This window comes from Danio rerio, chromosome 17 (assembly GCF_049306965.1).
Source record: "Danio rerio strain Tuebingen ecotype United States chromosome 17, GRCz12tu, whole genome shotgun sequence".
In the NCBI taxonomy this organism is placed as follows: domain Eukaryota; kingdom Metazoa; phylum Chordata; class Actinopteri; order Cypriniformes; family Danionidae; genus Danio; species Danio rerio.
The window spans coordinates 55,185,364-55,206,596 of record NC_133192.1 but is presented as its reverse complement, the minus strand read 5'-3'; the positions used below and the strand labels follow the sequence as shown (position 1 = coordinate 55,206,596).

Here is a 21,233-nt window from a genome sequence, read left to right as displayed (position 1 = left end):
GTGCTGTCATGTTAGATCATGTCTGGACCAAAAAGCTGCACGTGAACACACCAAACAGACAAAAGCCGACTGAAACGAGAGCCCGGTTCTATGCCTGCGCAAGAAGACATGCCTTTCTGCTCCACAGGAGGCAGTAGTGTGTAGGGAATTTTTTTACCCAAGAGCTTTTCACATCTGGAAATTGTGAAATCTGGATTTGCTGCTTTAAAAAAAGACGCAGCTCCAGTATGTGTTGATTGTCCTGTCTTTACAGATTCGGTGTGTGCGATCAGTGCCTTTTCTTTGTTCATTCAGATGGCAAAGTTAAAGTTTGTATCGTCAGCAGTACTCTTTTAGTGTTTAAAGACAGACCTTGGTTAAAATGATTTCTAAGTTACTTAGTTTACGTTAATATCACTACAATATTATGGACTGAAAGATCCAATGTAAATGCAGCTCTTGGAGTGTAAACGTGAACACTGCAAGCAGACTATTACCGACAGTCGTGTTTATTTTCGCAGCATTTTGTGACAGGATTGTCTACACACACACGGCTTTCTGACCCACGGAGAAATGCAGAGTTTTTTTCTCATACACGACATGCGGTATCAAACATTCCACCGTCATTAAACACAGTTACTGTCTTTCTCCCCTGCGTCTGTGTGTTTGTTTTTCCTCTGTGAAAATCAGCGTGTGCCCAAATGAAACTCCCGTTTTTATTCAAATCCTTCCCCTTTTCCCTCCCCCGACACTCCCACCCAAACAGAGCTAGACACACCCACTTTCCTGACTTTTTCCAAACTAGAGGTGTGAAAACACCCTGCTGAAACGGGGGGTTTCATCGCCCTTTAAGGAACACCCCAAATCAGGCTTGCATTTCCACAGCCAACAGTACACTTGACAGGTGTAGTGTATGCCAGAAACTACTACACACTAACATTACTGTATATTTTACAAATGATAGATCTTGTTATTGACACAATTAATAATCTTCTTTTAACCAATCCCTTTCTGCAGTGAGTCTACTGTAGATCCACCTTTTAGGTACTGGACTACTGGACTGGACTACCCCAATGGAAAGCTACCACAAAGTGGTATGGTTTTTTCATTTTGGTACCATTTCCACTTAACAAATGGAAAAAAACTGTAAGCTTGGTGGAAAAGAGCAAGCTACTGCAGTGTTTCTCAACCATGTTTCTGGAGGACCTCTAACACTGCATGTTTTGGATAGTTTTGTCTGTCACACCCATTACAGGTCTTCCAGTCTCTGCTAATGAGCTGATGATCTAAATCAGGTGTTTTAGGTTGAGGAGTAAAGGAAAATGTGTCGAGCTGGTGGTCCTCCAGGAACGTGGTTGAGAAACACTGGTCTGCTATACATACACTTGCACGGTTGAATGGCTGGGTGCATCTTGTGTACCTGTTGAGGACTTGGCTCTCTGGCGGTTTTGATGGATATCTCTGTACGGGGACTGCACGTTTGCTGTGTCTGAATCATGTGGAATGGAGGGCAGGTGACGTTTCGCAGTCAGCTGCAGATTCTGCTCATTAAATAAAGTCTGTATGAGAGTCAGGTCCAGAGAAGACACCTCACAACCGTTCAGAACCACGATCTCATCACCAGGCCTAAGACCTAGCAATAAAACGACATGTAACAAAGGTTAAATACAATAAATGAAAGACAAGCATCTTCACTAATGATAAATATTCAGTTTAACGTATCCAAACAGCAAAACTTGAATAACTTGAAGCCCTTTTCATACATACAGTTGAAGTCAGAATTATTAGCCCATCTTTGATTTTTTTTCTTTTTAAAATATTTTTCAGATGTTTAATAGAACAAGGAAATTTTCACAGTATGCCTGACAATATTTTTTCTTCTGCAGTTTTTAATTTTTCAAAATCCATTTTAAGGTCAATATTATTAGCCCCTTTAAGCAATATTTTATTTTGATAGTCTACAGAACAAACCATTGTTATACAACAACTTGCCTAATTACCAAAACCTGCCTACTTATCCTAATTAACCCAGTTAAGCCTTTAAATGTCACTTTAAGCTGTATAGAAGTGTCTTGAAAAATATCTAGTCAAATATTATTTACTGTCATCATTTACATTTAGTCATTTAGCAGACGCTTTTATCCAAAACAACTTACAAATGAGGACAAGGAAGCAATTTACACAACTATAAGAGCAACAATGAATAAGTGCTGTAGGCAAGTTTCAGGTGTGTAAAGTGTAAGAAGCAAAACATTAGTCTTTTTTTTTTTTGTAATACAGGTAGCGGTAGAACCAGAGAGGCAATTGCAGATTAGGAAGGAAAGCGGAGACTAAATAGTTGAGTTTTTAGTCATTTCTTGAAGACAGCGAGTGACTCTGCCGTTCTGATGCAGTTAGGGAGTTCATTCCACCAACTGGGCAGATTGAATGCGAGAGTTCGGGAAAGTTATTTCTTCCCTCTTTGGGATGGAACCATGAAGCGACGTTCAATCACAGAACGCAAGTTTCTGGAGGACACATAAATCTGCAGCAGTGAGAGCAGATAAGAAGGAGCAAAGCCAGAGGTCGCTTTGTAAGCAAACATCAGAGCTTTGAATGTGATGCGAGCAGCAACTGGCAGCCAGTGCAAACGGATGGGCAGCGGAGTGACATGTGCTCTTTTAGGTTCATTAAAGACACTCGTGCTGCTGCGTTCTGAAGCATCTGAAGAGGTTTGATAGAGTTAGCTGGAAGCCCGGCTGGTAGAGAGTTGGAATAGTCCAGTCTGGAGAGAACAAGAGCTTGAACAAGGAGTTGAGCTGCATGTTCAGATAGGAAGGGTCGGATCTTTCTGATGTTATAGAGTGCGAATCTGCAAATTCATAGCATCATAGCAAAGATAAAAACAAATCAGTTAGTAGAAATGAGTTAATAAAACTATTTTGTTTAGAAATGTCTTGAAAAAAATCATCTCTCCGTTAGACAGAAATTGGGGAAACAAATAAACAGGGGGGCTAATAATTCTGACTTCAACTGTATATGCACAGATATAATATTGCAGTGGTTCTCAAACTTTTTTCATCAAGTACCACCTCAGAAAAAAATTGTCCTTCCAAGTACCACCATAATGACCAGAATTAAAATACAGTAGCGTAGTAGGCCCAGTAAAGCAGCTACAACTTTGCACAGTATAAAAAACGTGATTAACTACTATAACTAACAAAATTAATATTATCAGCCACTTTAAACATTATAAATAGTTTGAACATTAACACTGCGCTGTGCTTATATGTAAAAAAAACAAACAAAATAAAATATCAATGTTTAAATTAAAATGTGCTTTTAAAAGCTGATTAAAAATCGTAGGCTACTGTTATTAAACAGTTAAAAAAAAAAAAAAAAAAACTCCTGTACTTAAATGTCAAGTGTTAAACTAAAGCATGCTATTCATCAAAACCTGGAAATGCTGCTTGGACCCCATAAATATAGGCTATAGGTCCTGATATTCATATTTGAATCATTTGTGATAAATTTTGAAAGTATTGTTGCATGTAAATATGACATATTGGATTTCTCTGTGTACCACTAGAAGGAAGCCCGCGTACCACTAGAGGTACACGTCCCACAGTTTGAGAACTACTGTAATATTGTATTATTTAAAAAAATAAAAATTAAAAATATGAATTTAAAAGAAATTTCTGAGAGGTGTACTTATATACGCTGTAAAAAAAAATGCTGGATTCCACAAAATGTCTTCATGTTGTCCCAACACGAAACCATTAAGTTAGCTTAATTGTTTTCTCAAACGTAAGTGAATTGAACATAAAACAATTAAGTTGTCCCCCCCAAAACATTAAGAATTGTATAAATAAGTAAATAAATAAACAAATAAATGTATATATATATAAAAATCCATATGTGTGAACATAACTGGGTAACACTTTATAATAACTACACACTATGAATCATTTATTAAGCATTAGCATCTAGTGAATTCATTATCTGTTAAGCATTAACTCTACATTAATAAGTGTTAGTAAGCAGTTTATAACTGCAGCTACAAATGCTATATTCTTGACTTATAAGCACCTATAATGTGTTTAATAATTGTATTTTCATACTTAGTTAATTGTTTATTTTTCATAACTATATTAAGTATCGCATTATTTACAAACCAGTTGTATTTAAGAGTAGTTGAGGGTTTTAGGAAAATTAAGAATGAGTTAGTAAATGATTAATAAACTATTGAAATCAACGTTTATATTTCTTATTATTCAGGCATATACTAATAGTTAACTAATATGTTAATAAATGCTTTATTAACTCAACTTCACTCAGTTTTGTGATCTAATCTAAAGTGAGGACTATTCATGCTTTATAAATCCCGTATTAATGACAAATAAAGGCTCAGAATCAAATGAACAATAATCTTTGCAATCTTTTCTAAAAAGTAAAATTACTGTAAAGTGTAAACAATGCGGTGTAACAGGAGTCTCAAAATACGACATAAAACTGGATAAAACAACAACAACAATATAATAATTGAACAATATAATAAAATGCAATGGTTAAACTCTACAGTGATTTTATTTTAGATCAGGTGGCAAAGATTTATTTTTCATTTAAAATACAGTTTCATTTGTGTATCTTTAATTGAATAGGAATGAATAATGTCATTTTTCCTGTTTAGAGTTTAACTGAGCCTTTATTCGTCATTTATAATGGATTTATAAAGCATGAATAGTCCTCACTTTAGATTAGATTTAGATTTTACAAAACTAGGTGAAGTTGAGTTAAAAAAAGCATTTATTAACATACATAGTAACCAATAATAAATGCCTGAATAATAAGGAAAGGCAAGGCAAGTTTATTTATATAGCACATTTCATACACAATGGCAATTCAAAGTGCTTTACATAAACAAGAATAAAAGAAACAAGTAAAATAAAAATAAAAACAAATAATAAAAATGCGTAAAAAACAAAACAAAACATAAAAACAGGTAAAATGTGATATAAAAGAATGAAGAAGAAGAGAAAAACATAACAGTGCAATCTGTCGGATGCAGCACAGTGCTCATTCAGTAAAGGCACAGATAAACAGATGTGTTTTCAGTCTTGATTTGAATGTGCCTAATGTTGGAGCACATCTGATCATTTCTGGAAGCTGATTCCAGCAGCGAGGGGCATAGTGGCTAAAAGCCGATTCACCCTGCTTTGACTGAACTCTTGGAACTTCTAGTTTATATGATCCTAATGATCTGAGTGATCTGTTAGGTTTGTATTCAGTGAGCATATCTGTAATGTATTTAGGTCCAAGGCCATTTAGTGATTTATAGACCAGTAATAATACTTTAAACTCTATTCTGAATGTAACTGGCAGCCAGTGTAAAGACCTGAGGACAGGTGTGATGTGCTCTGATTTTCTGGTTCTGGTTAGAATTCTGGCTGCAGCGTTCTGGATGAGCTGCAACTGTCTGACTGTCTTTTTAGGAAGACCAGTGAGGAGGCCGTTACAGTAATCCACCCTGCTGCTGATAAAAGCATGAACAAGTTTTTCTAAATCTTCATTAGAAACAAAGCATCTGATTCCTGCTATGTTTTTGAGATGATAGTATGCTGATTTACTGACTGCTTTGACATGACTGTTGAAACTCAGATCTGACTCCAGAGTCACACCAAGATTCTTGACCTTATTTTTTGTCGTTTGACCTTTAGTGCCAAGGTACGCATTTACCTTGAGAATCTCATCTTTGTTTCCAAACACAATCATTTCAGTTTTCTCTTTGTTTAACTGAAGAAAGTTTTGGCACATCCAATTGCTCATTTCATCAATGCATTGGCAGAGGGTGTCAATGGGGCTGTAGTCATTAGGCAGTAAGACATATAAACGTTGATTTCAATAGTTTATTAATCATTTACTAACTCATTCTGAATGATTCTAAAAACCCTCAACAACTCTTAAATACAAATGGTTTGTAAATAATGCAATACTTAATTAAGTAATGAAAAATAAATCAATAACAAAGAATAAAATTAAAATTTTTAAGCACATTATAAATATGTTTGTAAGTCAAGAATAGAGCATTTGTAGCTGCAGTTATAAACTGCTTACTAACACTTACTAGAGTTAATGCTTAACAGATAATGAATTCACTATTTGCTAATGCTTAATAAATGATTCATAGTGTGTAGTTTTTATAAAGTGTTACCCATAACTGTTTTATAGCTGCGTGTATAGTTTTTCTGCCTTCACTAGCAATAGCCACAATATTTTTCTCCTCTAGTTCAGTATTTTAGTTTATCTCTGGGACCAAAATAAACAGTTGCATGAATGCGAACATGTGAACACCACAGCCAACCAGCAAAGTAATTCTGGACATTTTACAGATAGTTACTGTTAGTACAGTGTGAAAGTGGCTAAAAGCTATAACTAGCAAGTGTCTAAAATGACTACAAGTGAAATTACCTTTGCTGAAAGCGAGCCCATCAGGGAGAACTTCGCTGACAATGATATGGCTGTTTTTGAGGCTGTCTACATAGCCTGTAACAGCAAAGCCTTGAGGAGAAAAAAAAAAAAGAAAAGAAGTGAGAAACAGCGCGCAGTGTGAAGAGCAATCAGCCCCCAAGAGCTTTCAAAACAGCCATTAAACTTACAACACAACAGTGACCTGCTTACCAAAGTCTCCAGTTAGACTGGGTCTAGACATGTGCAGAGTGTAGACTTGCAGCTGGCTAACTTCCAATTCGTCATATGGCTAGGGTGAGAAAGACGTTACCAGTGCTCGGTTATGCAGTTCACCCTATGTCAATATATAGCTTTGACATTCTCGGTATCTTACCAAGCCTTGCAGAAGCTCATGAGCTGATGGTGTTGAGATCTCCATCTTGTCTCCTGTGAATCTTCTCAGCCTCAAACAGTGTGTGCTGGGGTCCAGGCCCACGAGCTACAAGAGGGAAATCTATCTTAAGATGTGATTCTTTTAACAGTAGGGCTGGCCGATAAAATTGGTATCTATATTTATCTACGAACACCACTGCCAAAAACGATTTAAAAAAAAAAGTTTGGTATGACGTGCTATAGTTTTATTAAAATGTGGCTCCTGAGTGTGCAAGGATCCTAAAAATGGCCCTGAAGGTTTATGGAATCCTAAATGGATGAGTGAATAAACCTGCATAAACCTGTGTCACACAATTACATTATTTCAAATAAACGCAGCTCTTTTGAATTTACTGTTCATTAGATCGATAGATAGATCACAATACAAGAATGAGCAGATCCAAATTAATATGTTGTGGAGAAACATTAAATTAAATTTAAGTAAACAGGAAAAAACTCACCAAAATATTGTCTATATTCACTCAGAAACATAAAAATATCCATTATCATAAGGACTGTACTGTAGACAGATGGATGGATGATAGATAGACAGAGGGACAGACGGATAGAAGGACAGACAGACAGACAGACAGACAGACAGACAGACAGACAGACAGACAGATAGATAGATAGATAGATAGATAGATAGATAGATAGATAGATAGATAGATAGATAGATAGATAGATAGATAGATAGATAGATAGATAGATAGATAGATAGATAGATGAACAGAGGAATAGACAGACAGACAGACAGACAGACAGACAGACAGACAGACAGACAGACAGACAGACAGACAGACAGACAGACAGATAGATAGATAGATAGATAGATAGATAGATAGATAGATAGATAGATAGATAGATAGATAGATAGATAGATAGATAGACAGATGGACAGATGAACAGAGGAATAGACAGACAGACAGACAGACAGACAGACAGACAGACAGACAGACAGACAGACAGACAGACAGACAGACAGACAGACAGACAGACAGACAGACAGACAGACAGACAGACAGACAGACAGATAGATAGATAGATAGATAGATAGATAGATAGATAGATAGATAGATAGATAGATAGATAGATAGATAGATAGATAGATAGATAGATGCTAAAAGACTGTCATTCTGTCACATTTCAGAAACAGCAGGTACCGGTAAATTAAAAAGGATTTGTTGGTAAATCAAAGTATTTAATCTAAATATTATGATGACTTTATAAAAAAGGTAGATTTTTGGATGCCTTACCATGCAGGTCTCAGCCAACACATCCATGACAGTGTGATGACTTTTCAGGAGAACAGTAACAGTCTGGCAGTTTGGCATGTAGATGCATGTTGTGCTTTCTCGACTGCAATCCCACTGGCTGCCTTCAGGTGGCACAATTGAGTAAACATTCGTCAAACTGCCTAACCGCTGGGAAAGAGAAGAGCATGAGCATTCATTAAAACAAAGATGAAACATGACTTAGGTCAAAGACTTGTCACTATTAAAATATTATTATTATTATTATTTCATAAAAAGTAAAGCTAAAACTAAAGAATACGAGTTGTTTCCTGACCCACAACATAACATTTAGTGGAATTCTACTAGTTTAAGGATGTGATGCTCAAAAAGAAACACACAAGTTCTTTTTCAGTGGAGATTAAGTCTCTGGTTTTGGAAGCAGATATGCCTATTCACTTTCACAGACCACACAAAACAATCATGTCTCAGATCTAAAGGTAAAGACAAGAGGTTCTATATACCTTCTGATACCAAATGATCAACTAGAGGTCAAATTATTATTTGTTGTTCCTAAAACTTGGACAGGTGACAAGACTTTGTCAGATAGTGTACAGTTAACCCCAAAATTATTCATACCCCTGGCAAATTCTGACTTAGGGCCCTATCATACACCTGGCGCAGTGTGGCACAAGGCGTGGCGCAGTAGACTTTTGGTAGTTTCAGCTTGGCACAAGAGTGGTTTTGAGGCGTTGCGCTACGCTGTTTAAATAGCAAATGCATTAGCGTTCATTTGTGCGCCCATAGGCGTTCTGGTCTAAAAAGGGAGGCGTTCTGAGGCGGACCGCTGGCGCGTTGCTATTTTGTAAAACTATAATAGATTTAACATTAGACCAAAACAAACCCGGTCTAAACTCCCTCACTTACACACTGCTTAATACGCACAAGAGAGCAATAGGCAAATATCTTTACATATGAAAAAATGTAAATATTAAGGATATATATAGGATATAATAAGAATAGATATAGGATATAAATATGAAGGATTAAAATATTACAAAACATATTATTTTCTAGCCTACATAAATATGAAAAATCACTGCTTATATGTCTTCTTCATCTCGGGAGGCTTTTTCAGTTCATTCATTACAATTTGCTTTTGTATAATGTTATTATTATTAGCAGGATTATTTATTATATCCATATTTATATTTGTTTTATTAAAAACAAGCTTAGATTTGCCCACCTGTCAGGTTTTAGACCATATGGGGCATGGCAGGTGTATTTGAAAATAACTCAGTATTTTGATCACACTTGGTCATTATTGTTCATTTATTCGTTTGCTGGAAATTAGAACTGAATTTAGAAATAGTTTTGAAACAAATATTTGCGCTTAACAAACGAAATTAATTATTTATAGACTAATTGATGTCTGTGCGTAAAGGTTTCCCTATCTAAGAGCGAATGTGAAAGTAGATCCATTATCTGTCATTCTCACGCAGTAGCTGCTCTGTTTAACATCTTTCTGTTAAAAAACTGTTAACTGTTTGCTTGTGAAATGCTCATTTTTTCCACTTAGACTTACTTTGCGTCCTGTAAATAGCGAATGCGCTCTTGGCGCGCCACAGCTGGCTCTTAAAGGGAATGGGAGATGAGACTCTAATTGGTTTATTCTCGAAACACACCTATAACTCATTAAGAAAATAAACTCAACCCTTTTAGCCCATGTGCCTTGGCGCAAAGCGCATTTTCCCGTCCGTAAATTAGCAAAAATGCGTTCTGACACGCCCTGAAAGCGTTTGCGCCGTGCGTTTTGCACTTTGCCCACGGACCGTCAAAATAGAGCCCTTAAAGTTTTTGTTCAAATGTAAATAAAATCTGGAAAAATCTTTCTTTCAACAATGATGCCTCTTGTACATCGTCTTGTTATATTTTGGGAAAAAACAGTGTCATTAATGGTAAAAAAAAACGTTCTTGTTAAATAAAAGTAACTTTAAGTCAAAATTTGCCAGGAGCATAAATACTTTCAGGCTTCATATAAACACAAACACCATTATAAAAAAATAATGCAAAAAAACTAAAACAAATAAAAAATTGTCCCAAGCTCTAAGGGCTAACCGCCCTAGTACAGACCGTCCACACATGTCATCCAGTTAAGTAAGAGCCTTTTTAGCAGTGAAAACAGTGGACAATTTTTATAACCCTCTGGTTTTTTTTTTCAGAGCAGGGTGTGAATGAAGCCCTGACCAGCAGCAGGATGACTGTGCATTCATTCACCGCACTAACGGTCAACTTTCCAGCACAGTAGCCAAAAGCAACCGCCCAGTACACGCTCCTCAATGTGTGTGGCTTTCAGCACTGCAGACTTTCCTCTCCAAATTCATCAACAGAGGCTAACCTCCACCCCGAATCTGCTAAACACGGAATGATGGAGAAAAGACTCTTGCTGTCTAAAATAACTATTATCCTTTAACATAGTGGCTTAGCAACACCGTGTTTGGGTCGCTATATCACGAGGAACCATGGATAGTGTTTTAACAATCAAACAACAAATCTGAAACTGAACAATTGGATCAGTCGACCTAAACCATCTGATGTGGACAAAACGCAATGTGCTTATTTCACACGGCCGCCATTTTAAAACACGAAAGCGAGGCTGCGGTGGGAAGAAACCCGGAAGAGTAGGATCAGCACTGTAAACATTGCAACATGTAAAATAACAGAAAATGGACTGGCGGTTATTAAAATGTTAATAAAAGTCTCTTTTTCAAACTTTTTAAGGTTAAAAGTTGTTGGAAGAGAAGCCAAGGTCCCATAATGCAATTCAGAAGCATAAATAAACTATGAAAAATCAAAACATGAATCACAAAATACAGAAAACAGCTAAGTTATTGATATTTTTAGTGTAAGTAACACATTTAGTTACATCTTTAATAAATAAATAAATAAATAAATAAAAGACTTTAGATTGTAACAGGCCCGGATTGGCTAATCGGGAGGACCAGGAGAATTCCCGTTGGGCCGGTCCGTTTTTTGGCCGCGAGGGCCGGTGTCCCTAACGTTAGCTCCAGAATCTGTTGCTCTCAGCAGTCACACTTTTTAAATTAGTGTATTTATTTACTTGACCACAGTCTTCTTCCTGCAGCTCTGCTCTTTTTATCTATTTTCTCGCAGCCTCGTGATGAAGATGCAGCCTGCAATAGGATAGTTTCATAATTGTTGTGGTCGAGTGGCTAGCACGTTAGGTTTCGACGCCAGCGACCTGGGATTGATCCTCGTCTGAGTCATTTTTTTTTTTTTTCATTTTTATTGGTAAGACATATAATACTGTTAGGGTTGTTGAACATTTGAAGTTTTAAAGCAGCTGTTTTCTCAAAAAAAAGACGTGATAGTGTAATTAGAAACTGAATGGGAAATGACCTTATTTCAATATAGTCAGTCGTGAACTGAGGTGGGCCGGTCTGAGGCTTGAAACTCCAGGGCTGAAAAGGAGTCCCACTCCGGCCCTGTATTGTAATGTATTACTATTTTCCCCAACACTTGAAGTATAGTTAACTATATGTTTATGATTCCACCCTATGCATAACAAGTAAAACTCAGCTTTTTTTCTAGGACTTTGTATTTTTAAAAAGGATGACAGAAGGTACCTTAAAACTACAATGTGTAACGGAATTTAGCTGCGCTCCGCCATCACTGTCAAAGACCTGAAAGAGGAAGGAAAAATAAAATCAGTGCATCGGCTCATAGAACTCTTAATCACATTTTGTCAGACGAAACAGCCATGGTTACAGACACCAACATCAGAAAAAACGGCCATTCTGCTTCTATATAAAGCTTAAGCCAAGCAAATCTCCTGTAGTGAATCATGTTGAACTTTATAAAGGCTTTGAGCTCTGACTGGAAGGAAAAAAGCACTATAAGGGTTAAGAGATTTTCATACTAGGGACCATTTACAAGACAATGTTTTCAGCAAAATACGGTAAACTTATTTAAACGTATTTTTTGCTCATTCATTCACTCAACAATGGCGTTTTTGTGACTAAAACACAAACAGCAAATCTGTGGTGTTTGTGTAATCATGGAAAAACAAGAGTCTTTGAGAACAATATTGTCATGCATGCGTTTAAGGCCCCGTTTACACGAATATGTTGTAGTTTTAAAACGCATAAGTTCTGCTACTGCTACGCCATCCATCCACACTTTATCTGAGTTTTTGAGCGCCAAAAACAGAACAAATTAGAAACACTGACGAGGCCGTTTTAGTTTGGAAAGGCTGCTGCTCCATGTTGGTGTGAATGGAGGACAACTGAGACATCTGAAAACGGAGGCGGGGCTGCAGACATTCACCATCTGATTGGGGCTTTTCCCTCAAAATTAAGTAGCCTACACACAGCTCAGTCTCGCATCCTCTCCTTGTAAGTTCAGACTTCGCAAGTTTGATAAGGAAAACAAACTCCTGAGGACACGTCGCCTACTGCTGCAATTATTGAAATGTTGCTTGTGATGTAACTCATGTTCAAACGCATCTGCTAAATGAATAGGCCATGGCCATGGTTTGTCAGCTAATGGTTTACACACTTTAGTTTTGTGTAATCACCAAGAAAAACACACTTGTCGAGGATAATGTTTGCTTTTGTTCTGATCTTTTTGCCTCTCCTTGCATCTTAGGAAGGAAAAAGAGTGTTTTTAAGTCTTATGAAATCAACCGTTGTGATTTTGTACTCAGGAAATATTAAAAACTGATTATTAATTATTGTTTAACAGCAATTAATTTTATTACAAAAACAGAATACAGGTTTGCCAAGAATTTGTTGATAAGAAGTCCAAAAGAATAGCAAAATTAAATGAAAAGAAATGTAAATATTATATTGAAGCTGCAAGTAGCGATGAAAGGGACCTCACACCTGGGCTCACCGCTGCCCAGTGGACTTAGGATGACAGAGAACTGTAGACAATGATAATTAAAGCTAATGTATATATATATACACAATATTTCAAGACACTTCTATACAGCTAAAAGTGACATTTAAAGGCTTAACTAGGTTAACTAGGGAGGTAAGGGTAATTAGGCAAGTTATTGTATAATGATGGTTTGTTCTCATGACTATCGAGAAAAAAAAATTGCTTAAAGGAGCTAATAATACTGACCTTAAAACGGTGTTTAAAAATTAAAAACTTGCTTTTACTCTAGCCAAAATACATAATTAAACATAATTTGGGAAATATTTAAAAAAGAAAAAAAATTCAAAGGGGGGCTAATAATTTTGACTTCAGCTGTGTATATGTATGTATATATATATATATATATATATAAATATATATATATATATATATATATATATATATATATATATATATATAACCTAAGAAAATCACTAATTTACACCAAACTTACTTCTAGATCTTAGCAATTTAAAGGGTCACGAAACACCAAAACACATTTTTTGAGCTGTTGACAGTTGTATATGTGTCCCACACTGCTAAAAACACTATTAGGACACCTATATTTCACTAAAGTGTAAATTGGTTGTTTTTGCGTTATTTCAAGCAAATTCGTACTTCCTGTTTGAAACGAATTTTTGAAGCTGCGTCACGGCCATGAGATAATAGCGTGTATTCCAGCGTGCAGACTGGGCGTCTGTGCCAGAGTGTGTCTTATTACGTTTTACAGTGTGATGCATTAATGCATGAGTAAGGCTTCGTTCAAACCAATCAGCGCGCTCTATTGTGCAACGTCATTAATATTCATTACTGTCAGAGTGTTTAGACGACAGAGACGCCACGTTGTGTTGCCAAACAAGCATAAAGTGTTGCTTTTATAGTTTGCTGCAGTTAAGTTTTGTTTTCATTTTCTCTCTGTGAGAACGCAGACTCACGCGTGGATTAACAGTGTACGCGACGCTCGACAACAATAACTTACGTATCTAAGGAGAATTATTGTTTACCTGAGAGCTTAGTTACAAGTTAGCACTAATAGTTATAACCAAACTATAACCTCGTGTTGGATTTTGTGACCGGAATAACACACGCGGCTTTCTGACGCTACCTGCCGTGTGCATCTAAGTCTCCGGGAAATGCTGAGTTTTTTTTCTCTCATTCGCCGTGCGGTATCAAACATTGCATGAAAAATACACGCTTAGAGCAGCGCCTCGAATCAAATATCACGTTTGTCGGGAGGGACATGAATGAATTCCCTGAATGAAAGAGCCAAACTGCAGTTAAAGTCCACCATTTAATAATCTGGCAAATAATTCGACTACAGATGTCCATGTAAACACAGTCACATTGTCCGCTGTGGTTGTGTGTTTTGACTCTGAAATTCAGCGCGCCCAAATAGACACTCCCACACCAAGCCTCTTTTGTTCCTCCGACACTCCCCCCTAAACAGAGCTGGACACGCCCACTTTTCTGACTTTTTCCAAAGTAGAGGTGTGAAAACACCCTGCTGAAACGAGGGGGTTTCATGGCCCTTTAACATCACTAAGGCCTTTAGATGATGATACCCAATTTTAGTGTTGATCTGATAAAATACCTAGAAGGAGTTTGTCAAAATACAACACCTGGAAATGGCAAAAACTACACTTTTTTTCGAAGAAGACGTTAAAAATATTCAACTTCCTGTTGGTTTTTGGATTTGGAGACTTTTGGTAGGTATTGGTAGGCTTGAGCCATTTTCGGTATGTGTGCATGAATCGTAGCTCGGGGTCTACTTCGTCGAACATAGGTGGTGCTGTTGAGCCATTTTGCCACACCCACAACAGAAGCCTAAAAAAACTGAAATTTTCGCCACTTCTGTTGTGCGCGCAAACTTTCGTAAGTTTTCAAGCATGTTAAGACCCTGAAAAATGTGATTCATTATAGAGGAAAAGAAGAAGAAGAAGAATAAACGGAGCTATTCCAATAGGCCAGGGGCGGCCAACCCTGTTCCTGGAGAGCCACCTTCCTGCAGATTTCAGTTGCAGCCCATATCAAACACACCTGCCTGTAATTATCACGTGGTGTTCAGGTCCAAATAATTGGTTCAGGTGTGTTTGATATGGGTAGCAACTGAAATCTGCAGGAAGGTGGCTCTCCAGGAACAGGGTTGGTCACCTCTGCAATAGGGCCAATGCACCACCAGTGCTTGGTCCCTAATAAATGCTATTATATATAAATGTTTTGTAAAGCACACACACATTTTACCGAGAAAAATAGGAAACTCCTATACTTACGGGAAGACCTATAGTTAATGGGGACCAATTTATTAGCCTAAACAAGATGACTACCCGCGGCTAACAATGTACTTCTTTGTGAAATTAAAAGCCAAATGAATGACGGACATTCTCAAAAGATGGTGACGAACAGGAAGACGAAAAATGCACTTTGTTGGGATGGCTACTGCAGCAAAAGGTTGGCCTGTTTAATATTTAGTACCTAGCATAGGGCTCTTATACAAACCATCTGTGTGTCGCTGCAGGGTAGGGTACAGCAGGCTGCAATTTACCACATATGGCTTTTAATAATTCATAATATATTTCTCTCTCTGTCCGTCTCCACACCTCAGCCTTCTGTGGTGTGAAATGAATGGGGCTCGTTAGCAAAGCTGGCTGGATCTCCCGCTACAAGACACATGACAGCGAGGGACAAGGACTACATGCTAGTCCTCTGAGATTTTGACACTGGATTCATTCAGTGATTCATTCAGTGACAAACGAACAATTGAACTAATTTACCCTAGAATTGACTCTCATGCATTGTTCATTTAGGTTAAGGGCATAGTATAAGAATAATGAATAAATATATTATTAAATATAATAGTTATTGAATAATAATGCATACTATGGGAATGTGCATGCTATCGAATATGTAGCAGAAAACGTACTAAATTTTAAATGTGACATATTTATATAAATATGTGATTTTTTTGGGTGATTTTTCTGAATTACGTTCAATAGTTAAAGGTATACCATGAAATTAAACTAAAGTTTTTAAGATTTTAGTATCAGCATGTTAATTTAAGGGGGAAATCTGTAAGCTAGTGTGCTCCAAAACAAAATTAGCATTTAGAAGACATAAACCTGATATAAACTTTAGGGTAAATGGCTCAGCGATTTTATTATTTTTTTTTTTTTTACATCACCTCATACCTCAGTTTTTTTAATTAAATTGTCTAACCCAGGGATGTCCAAACTCTGTCCTGGAGGGCCGGTGTCCTGCTGAGTTTAGCTCTAACTTGCTTCAACACTCCTGCCCGGAAGATTCTAGTATATCTAGCAAGAGCCTGATTAGCTTTTTCAAGTGTGTTTGATTAGGGTCGGAACTAAACTCTCTAGGACACCGGCCCTCCAGGACCAAGTTTGGACACCCCTGGACTAACCGATCAAATGTTCTATAGTATGTCCCGCCCCTTAACTTTTCGCTTGCTTTTCATTTGATATGCTTAATCTCAACCACTCTCATTGACAGAGCTGTGATTAATATAAAAAAAAAATCAGCTTTTTTTTTTTATAAACGCGAGAACTGCTTTATGTACCACCTTGTCTATAAGTTGAGATTACGTCAAATTTCAAATAAAAAAATTGGACATTTCAAAGCACTCCACATGACCTTCAATTGGTTCAAATCTGGCTCTGTACACAAGGAAACCCAAACAATCAGAACTGGCAAGACTACTCACAGCCAATCAGATTGCCTTCTCATCTTTATATTTACTACAGCCTGACCAACATATCATTTTGGCAATTTTATTGGCCAATCGTTTATCGAGCCTCTCGTTGATGTATCGATATTGGCAAATTTGCTGCCAATCTGTCACCGATATGATTGTTTTTTAAAAACATCCATTTATTAATTAATTTGTCTTCAGCTTAGTCTTTATTTCAGAGGTCGCCACAGTGGAATGAACCGCCAACTATTCGAGCATATGTTTTACACAGCGGATGCCCTTCTAGCTGCAACCTTGTACTGGGAAACATCTATACACTCATTCACACACACACACACACACACATACACTATACAACCAATTTAGTTTACCCAATTCACCCATAGCGCATGTCTTTGGACTGTGGGGGAAACTAGAGAACCCAGAGGAAATCCACGACAACACGGGGAGAACATGCAAACTCCACACAGAAACGCCAACTGGCCCAGTCAGAACTCGAATCAGTGACCTTCTTGCTGTGAGGCAACAATACTGAGCCACAGTGCTGCCCAATTGTGTAAGTATTTAGATTTATTTTGGTCATATGGTTCAATACCCGTCCCCTGTAATAAATCAGGAAAGTGGTCTTGAGTAAAAACGTGAATAAAAAAAAACAAATGTAAACGCAATTATATCTCCAAAACACATCAAGATTATTCTACAAGCCATGCTATGCTAGCTGCGGTCCAGCAAACTTGTATTTCTTACCTGCGGAAGACCACTGTAAGAACAGCAGCTCAATTCACTGAGGTCCTTTTCACAAAGCCAAAATGAAGAAGACAACATGAGGAATCTTCCAGACTTATACAGAATTAAGGCCCGTGCACACTGGGACGCTTAACGCCTCGTGACAAAATAAAGGGCGCCAATGTGGTCGTGCACACCGACGTGCAAAACGGCAGACATAAAAGCGTCATTTTTAAAAGAAATGCCTCATGGTCATCTTGTTTTGATGTGCCACATCAAAACCTTCTCCACCAATCAGATTGGCACTTTTGTTCATGTGCACAGAGCTGCTGAAGTTACAGTAAACAGCACTTGGAGGCGCTCAAGTGCAAAACGGTCAACGCGATCACACATTGAAGAAGATGCCCAGGCCAGAGGCAATACGAACATGAAGCTGCTTCTTGCTCTGGTGAACAAGAGCAAGAATTTCTTCATCACAAGAGCTGGAGCTGCTACTTAAACCATCCATAACAAGAAGCGTGTCAACCTAGTCTTCCTCTTCTGTGTTACAAGTGGGTGCCAGAAGCTTCAAGTTGTGTAGCGCCATCTAACGTCATAGAGTGATTTTGCATACTCTTCTGCTCGATGCCAGTGAAAAGCGCTAGGGTTTCAATCCGGAAAAGCATCTTGAAAAACGCTGACGATAAACACAATTGAAAAGCGTCCCGGTGTGTACAAGCCTTTAAGGGTCGATCACACTGAATTTGTTTTTTGCGTTGAGAGGCGCCTTTTTTTGAATGATTTACTAACAGCAGTAAGCGTTTTGCACGCTGCTTATGCGTCCCTCGTTTTTTAACCACCTGCTGCACCTCAAGTTTTTACCCGTAGCACGCTGTGCACTCACAGTTGAAAAAAGTCAACTCTGAGCGGGAAAAAAAAGCGTAACATTAGTCGAATCTTTTTCATTCTCCAATCAAATGAAAGCAGAGGCGGGGTTTCCGTTGAGGTGCCTGCAGTGTTAGTGTTGTCAGAATGACTACGGAGACTTTTAAAGATCGTGGAGAGACTTGTGGTCGCTGTTTTGAGTTATCTGGAGCTGTATGACTTCACAAATCTTGAATTTCACAATATTATTAAATATTACAATTATATTAATATCAACACTCACTCATATTATGCAGCTTATTCAGTTGTTGTACTTTTTTTTTTCTTGTAGACAAAAATAGCAGTGCGGTGTGCCTCGCGTTTTTGGAACGGAAAAGCATGTTCGGTGTTATTGGCCCTTATACAGACAAAGGGGTCGATCACACCGAACAATTTTTTTGCATTGAGAGGCGCCTTTTTTGAATGATTTACTAACGGAAGCGAGCATTTTGCGCACTGCTTATGCGCCCTGTGCACCTCGCGTTTTTACCGTAGCACGCTGTGCACTCACAGTTAAAAAAAGTCAACTCTGAGCGGAAAAAAAAGCGTGTTACGTTAGTCCAGTCTTTTTCATTCTCCAATCAAATGAAAGCAGAGGCGGGGTTTCCGTTGAGGTGCCTGCAGTGTTAGTGTTGTCAAAATGACTACGGAGACTTTTGAAGATGTTGGAGAGACTTGTGGTCGCTGTTTTGAGTTTTCCGGAGCTGTATGACTTCACAAATTTTGAATTTACAATATTATTAAATATTACAATTATATTAATATCAACACTCGCTCACGTTATGCAGCTGATTCAGTCGTACTTGTTTTTCTTGTATACAAAAATAGCAGTGCGGTGTGTCTCGCATTTTTGGAACGGAAAAGCATGTTTGGTGGGATTGGCCCCTTATACAGACTAAGGGGTCGATCACACTGAACAATTTTTTTGCGCTGAGAAGCGCCTTTTTTGAATGATTTACTAATGGCAGCGAGCATTTTGCGCACTGCTTATGCGCCCTGTGCACCTCGCGTTTTTACCGTAGCACGCTGTGCACTCACAGTTAAAAAAAGTCAACTCTGAGCAGAAAAAAAGCGTGTTACGTTAGTCCAGTCTTTTTCATTCTCCAATCAAATGAAAGCAGAGGCGGGGTTTCCGTTGAGGTGCCTGCAGTGTTAGTGTTGTCAAAATGACTACGGAGACTTTTGAAGATGGAGGAGAGACTTGTGGTCGCTGTTTTGAGTTATCCGGAGCTGTATGACTTCACAAATTTTGAATTTACCAATATTATTAAATATTACAATTATATTAATATCAACACTCACTCATATTATGCAGCTTATTCAGTTGTTGAACTTTTTTTTCTTGTAAACAAAAATAGCAGTGCGGTGTGTCTCGCGTTTTTGGAACGGAAAAGCATGTTCGGTGTTATTGGCCCTTATACAGACAAAGGGGTCGATCACACCGAACAATTTTTTTGCATTGAGAGGCGCCTTTTTTGAATGATTTACTAACGGCAGCGAGCATTTTGCGCACTGCTTATGCGCCCTGTGCACCTCGCGTTTTTACCGTAGCACGCTGTGCACTCACAGTTAAAAAAAGTCAACTCTGAGCGGAAAAAAAGCGTGTTACGTTAGTCCAGTCTTTTTCATTCTCCAATCAAATGAAAGCAGAGGCGGGGTTTCCGTTGAGGTGCCTGCAGTGTTAGTGTTGTCAAAATGACTACGGAGACTTTTGAAGATGGAGGAGAGACTTGTGGTCGCTGTTTTGAGTTATCCGGAGCTTTATGACTTCACAAATTTTGAATTTAACATTAATTTTAAATATTACAATTATATTAATATCAACACTCGCTCACGTTATGCAGCTGATTCAGTCGTACTTGTTTTTCTTGTCAACAAAAATAGCAGTGCGGTGTGTCTCGCATTTTTGGAACGGAAAAGCATGTTTGGTGTGATTGGCCCCTTATACAGACTAAGGGGTCGATCATACCGAACAATTTTTTTGCATTGAGAGGCGCCTTTTTTGAATGATTTACTAACGGCAGCGAGCATTTTGCGCACTGCTTATGCGCCCTGTGCACCTTGCGCTTTAACTGCCTGCTGCGCCTCGCGTTTTTGCCCTTGCGTGAAAAAAAGTAAACTCTGAGCGAAAAAATGGTGTAGCGTCAGTTGTATCTTTTTAATTATCCAATCAAATGAAAGCAGAGGCGGGGTTTCCGTTGATGTGCCTGCAGTGATTTTGTTGTCTAAATGACTACGGATACTTTTGAAGATGGACTTGTGGTTGCTGTTTTGAGTTTTCCAGAGCTACATGACTTCACAAATCTTGAATATCAAAATATATTAAATATTACAACTACATTAATATCAACAGCAACACTCTCGCACAACAGGGAGCTGATTCAGTCGTTGACTAGGGACATAACAAAAAAGTGCGCCTTGCAATTTGGGAAAGTAAAAGCATGTTTGCTGTGATCGGCCCTTAAGACGGCTTACTAGGTGGTAAAGAAATGCAACAGATTCAGCAAAACAGGCATGGGTTACTCATTTATCTGCCACTTTCCATTCCAAACAACACACAGTTGTCTAATTGCAGAGACAGTCCCACCTGCAACAACCTGCTGTTAAATGCTTTTCTCAAGGGCACGGTCCTGACAGGAAATCTATAAAATACTCTGGCTCACGGGTCACCCCTCGCTGGGTTTAAACAAACAGCCCGGCCCAGTTCCTTAACTGACAATTTACCACCATTATTAGCACAGCGCAGTAACAGCTCAACAGGGAGGAAACATCATCAGCTTCATCAAAACCTCGAGGCTTTAAACTTGGTAACCAGATATGAAATTCCTACGAGTGAAAATAGCCCCTTTATTATCTCTGAGCATTTCGGAGAAGGGAGGTGATGCGGGGGA

The 21,233-nt window shown here is 38.0% G+C and overlaps 1 protein-coding gene across 10 annotated transcripts in view; it reads right to left on the bottom strand.

The window, feature by feature from the left end:
- Positions 1 to 21,233, bottom strand: part of tiam2a (TIAM Rac1 associated GEF 2a) — a 201,455-nt gene that overhangs the window by 80,010 nt on the left and 100,212 nt on the right. For 4 of the 10 annotated variants that reach the window (XM_073927634.1, XM_068214646.1, XM_009293289.5 and 1 more), the window contains exons 9-14: positions 11,717 to 11,773; positions 8,094 to 8,261; positions 6,800 to 6,904; positions 6,637 to 6,715; positions 6,427 to 6,516; positions 1,400 to 1,612 (exon numbers count right to left, since the gene is read on the bottom strand). In XM_073927634.1, coding sequence (XP_073783735.1) covers positions 1,400 to 1,612; positions 6,427 to 6,516; positions 6,637 to 6,715; positions 6,800 to 6,904; positions 8,094 to 8,261; positions 11,717 to 11,773 — 712 coding nt within the window. Of the gene's footprint in view, positions 1 to 1,399; positions 1,613 to 6,426; positions 6,517 to 6,636; positions 6,716 to 6,799; positions 6,905 to 8,093; positions 8,262 to 11,716; positions 11,774 to 17,460; positions 17,506 to 21,233 lie in introns of all 10 variants that reach the window. The other 6 variants (XM_073927632.1, XM_073927631.1, XM_073927630.1 and 3 more) reach the window with 2 other exon arrangements.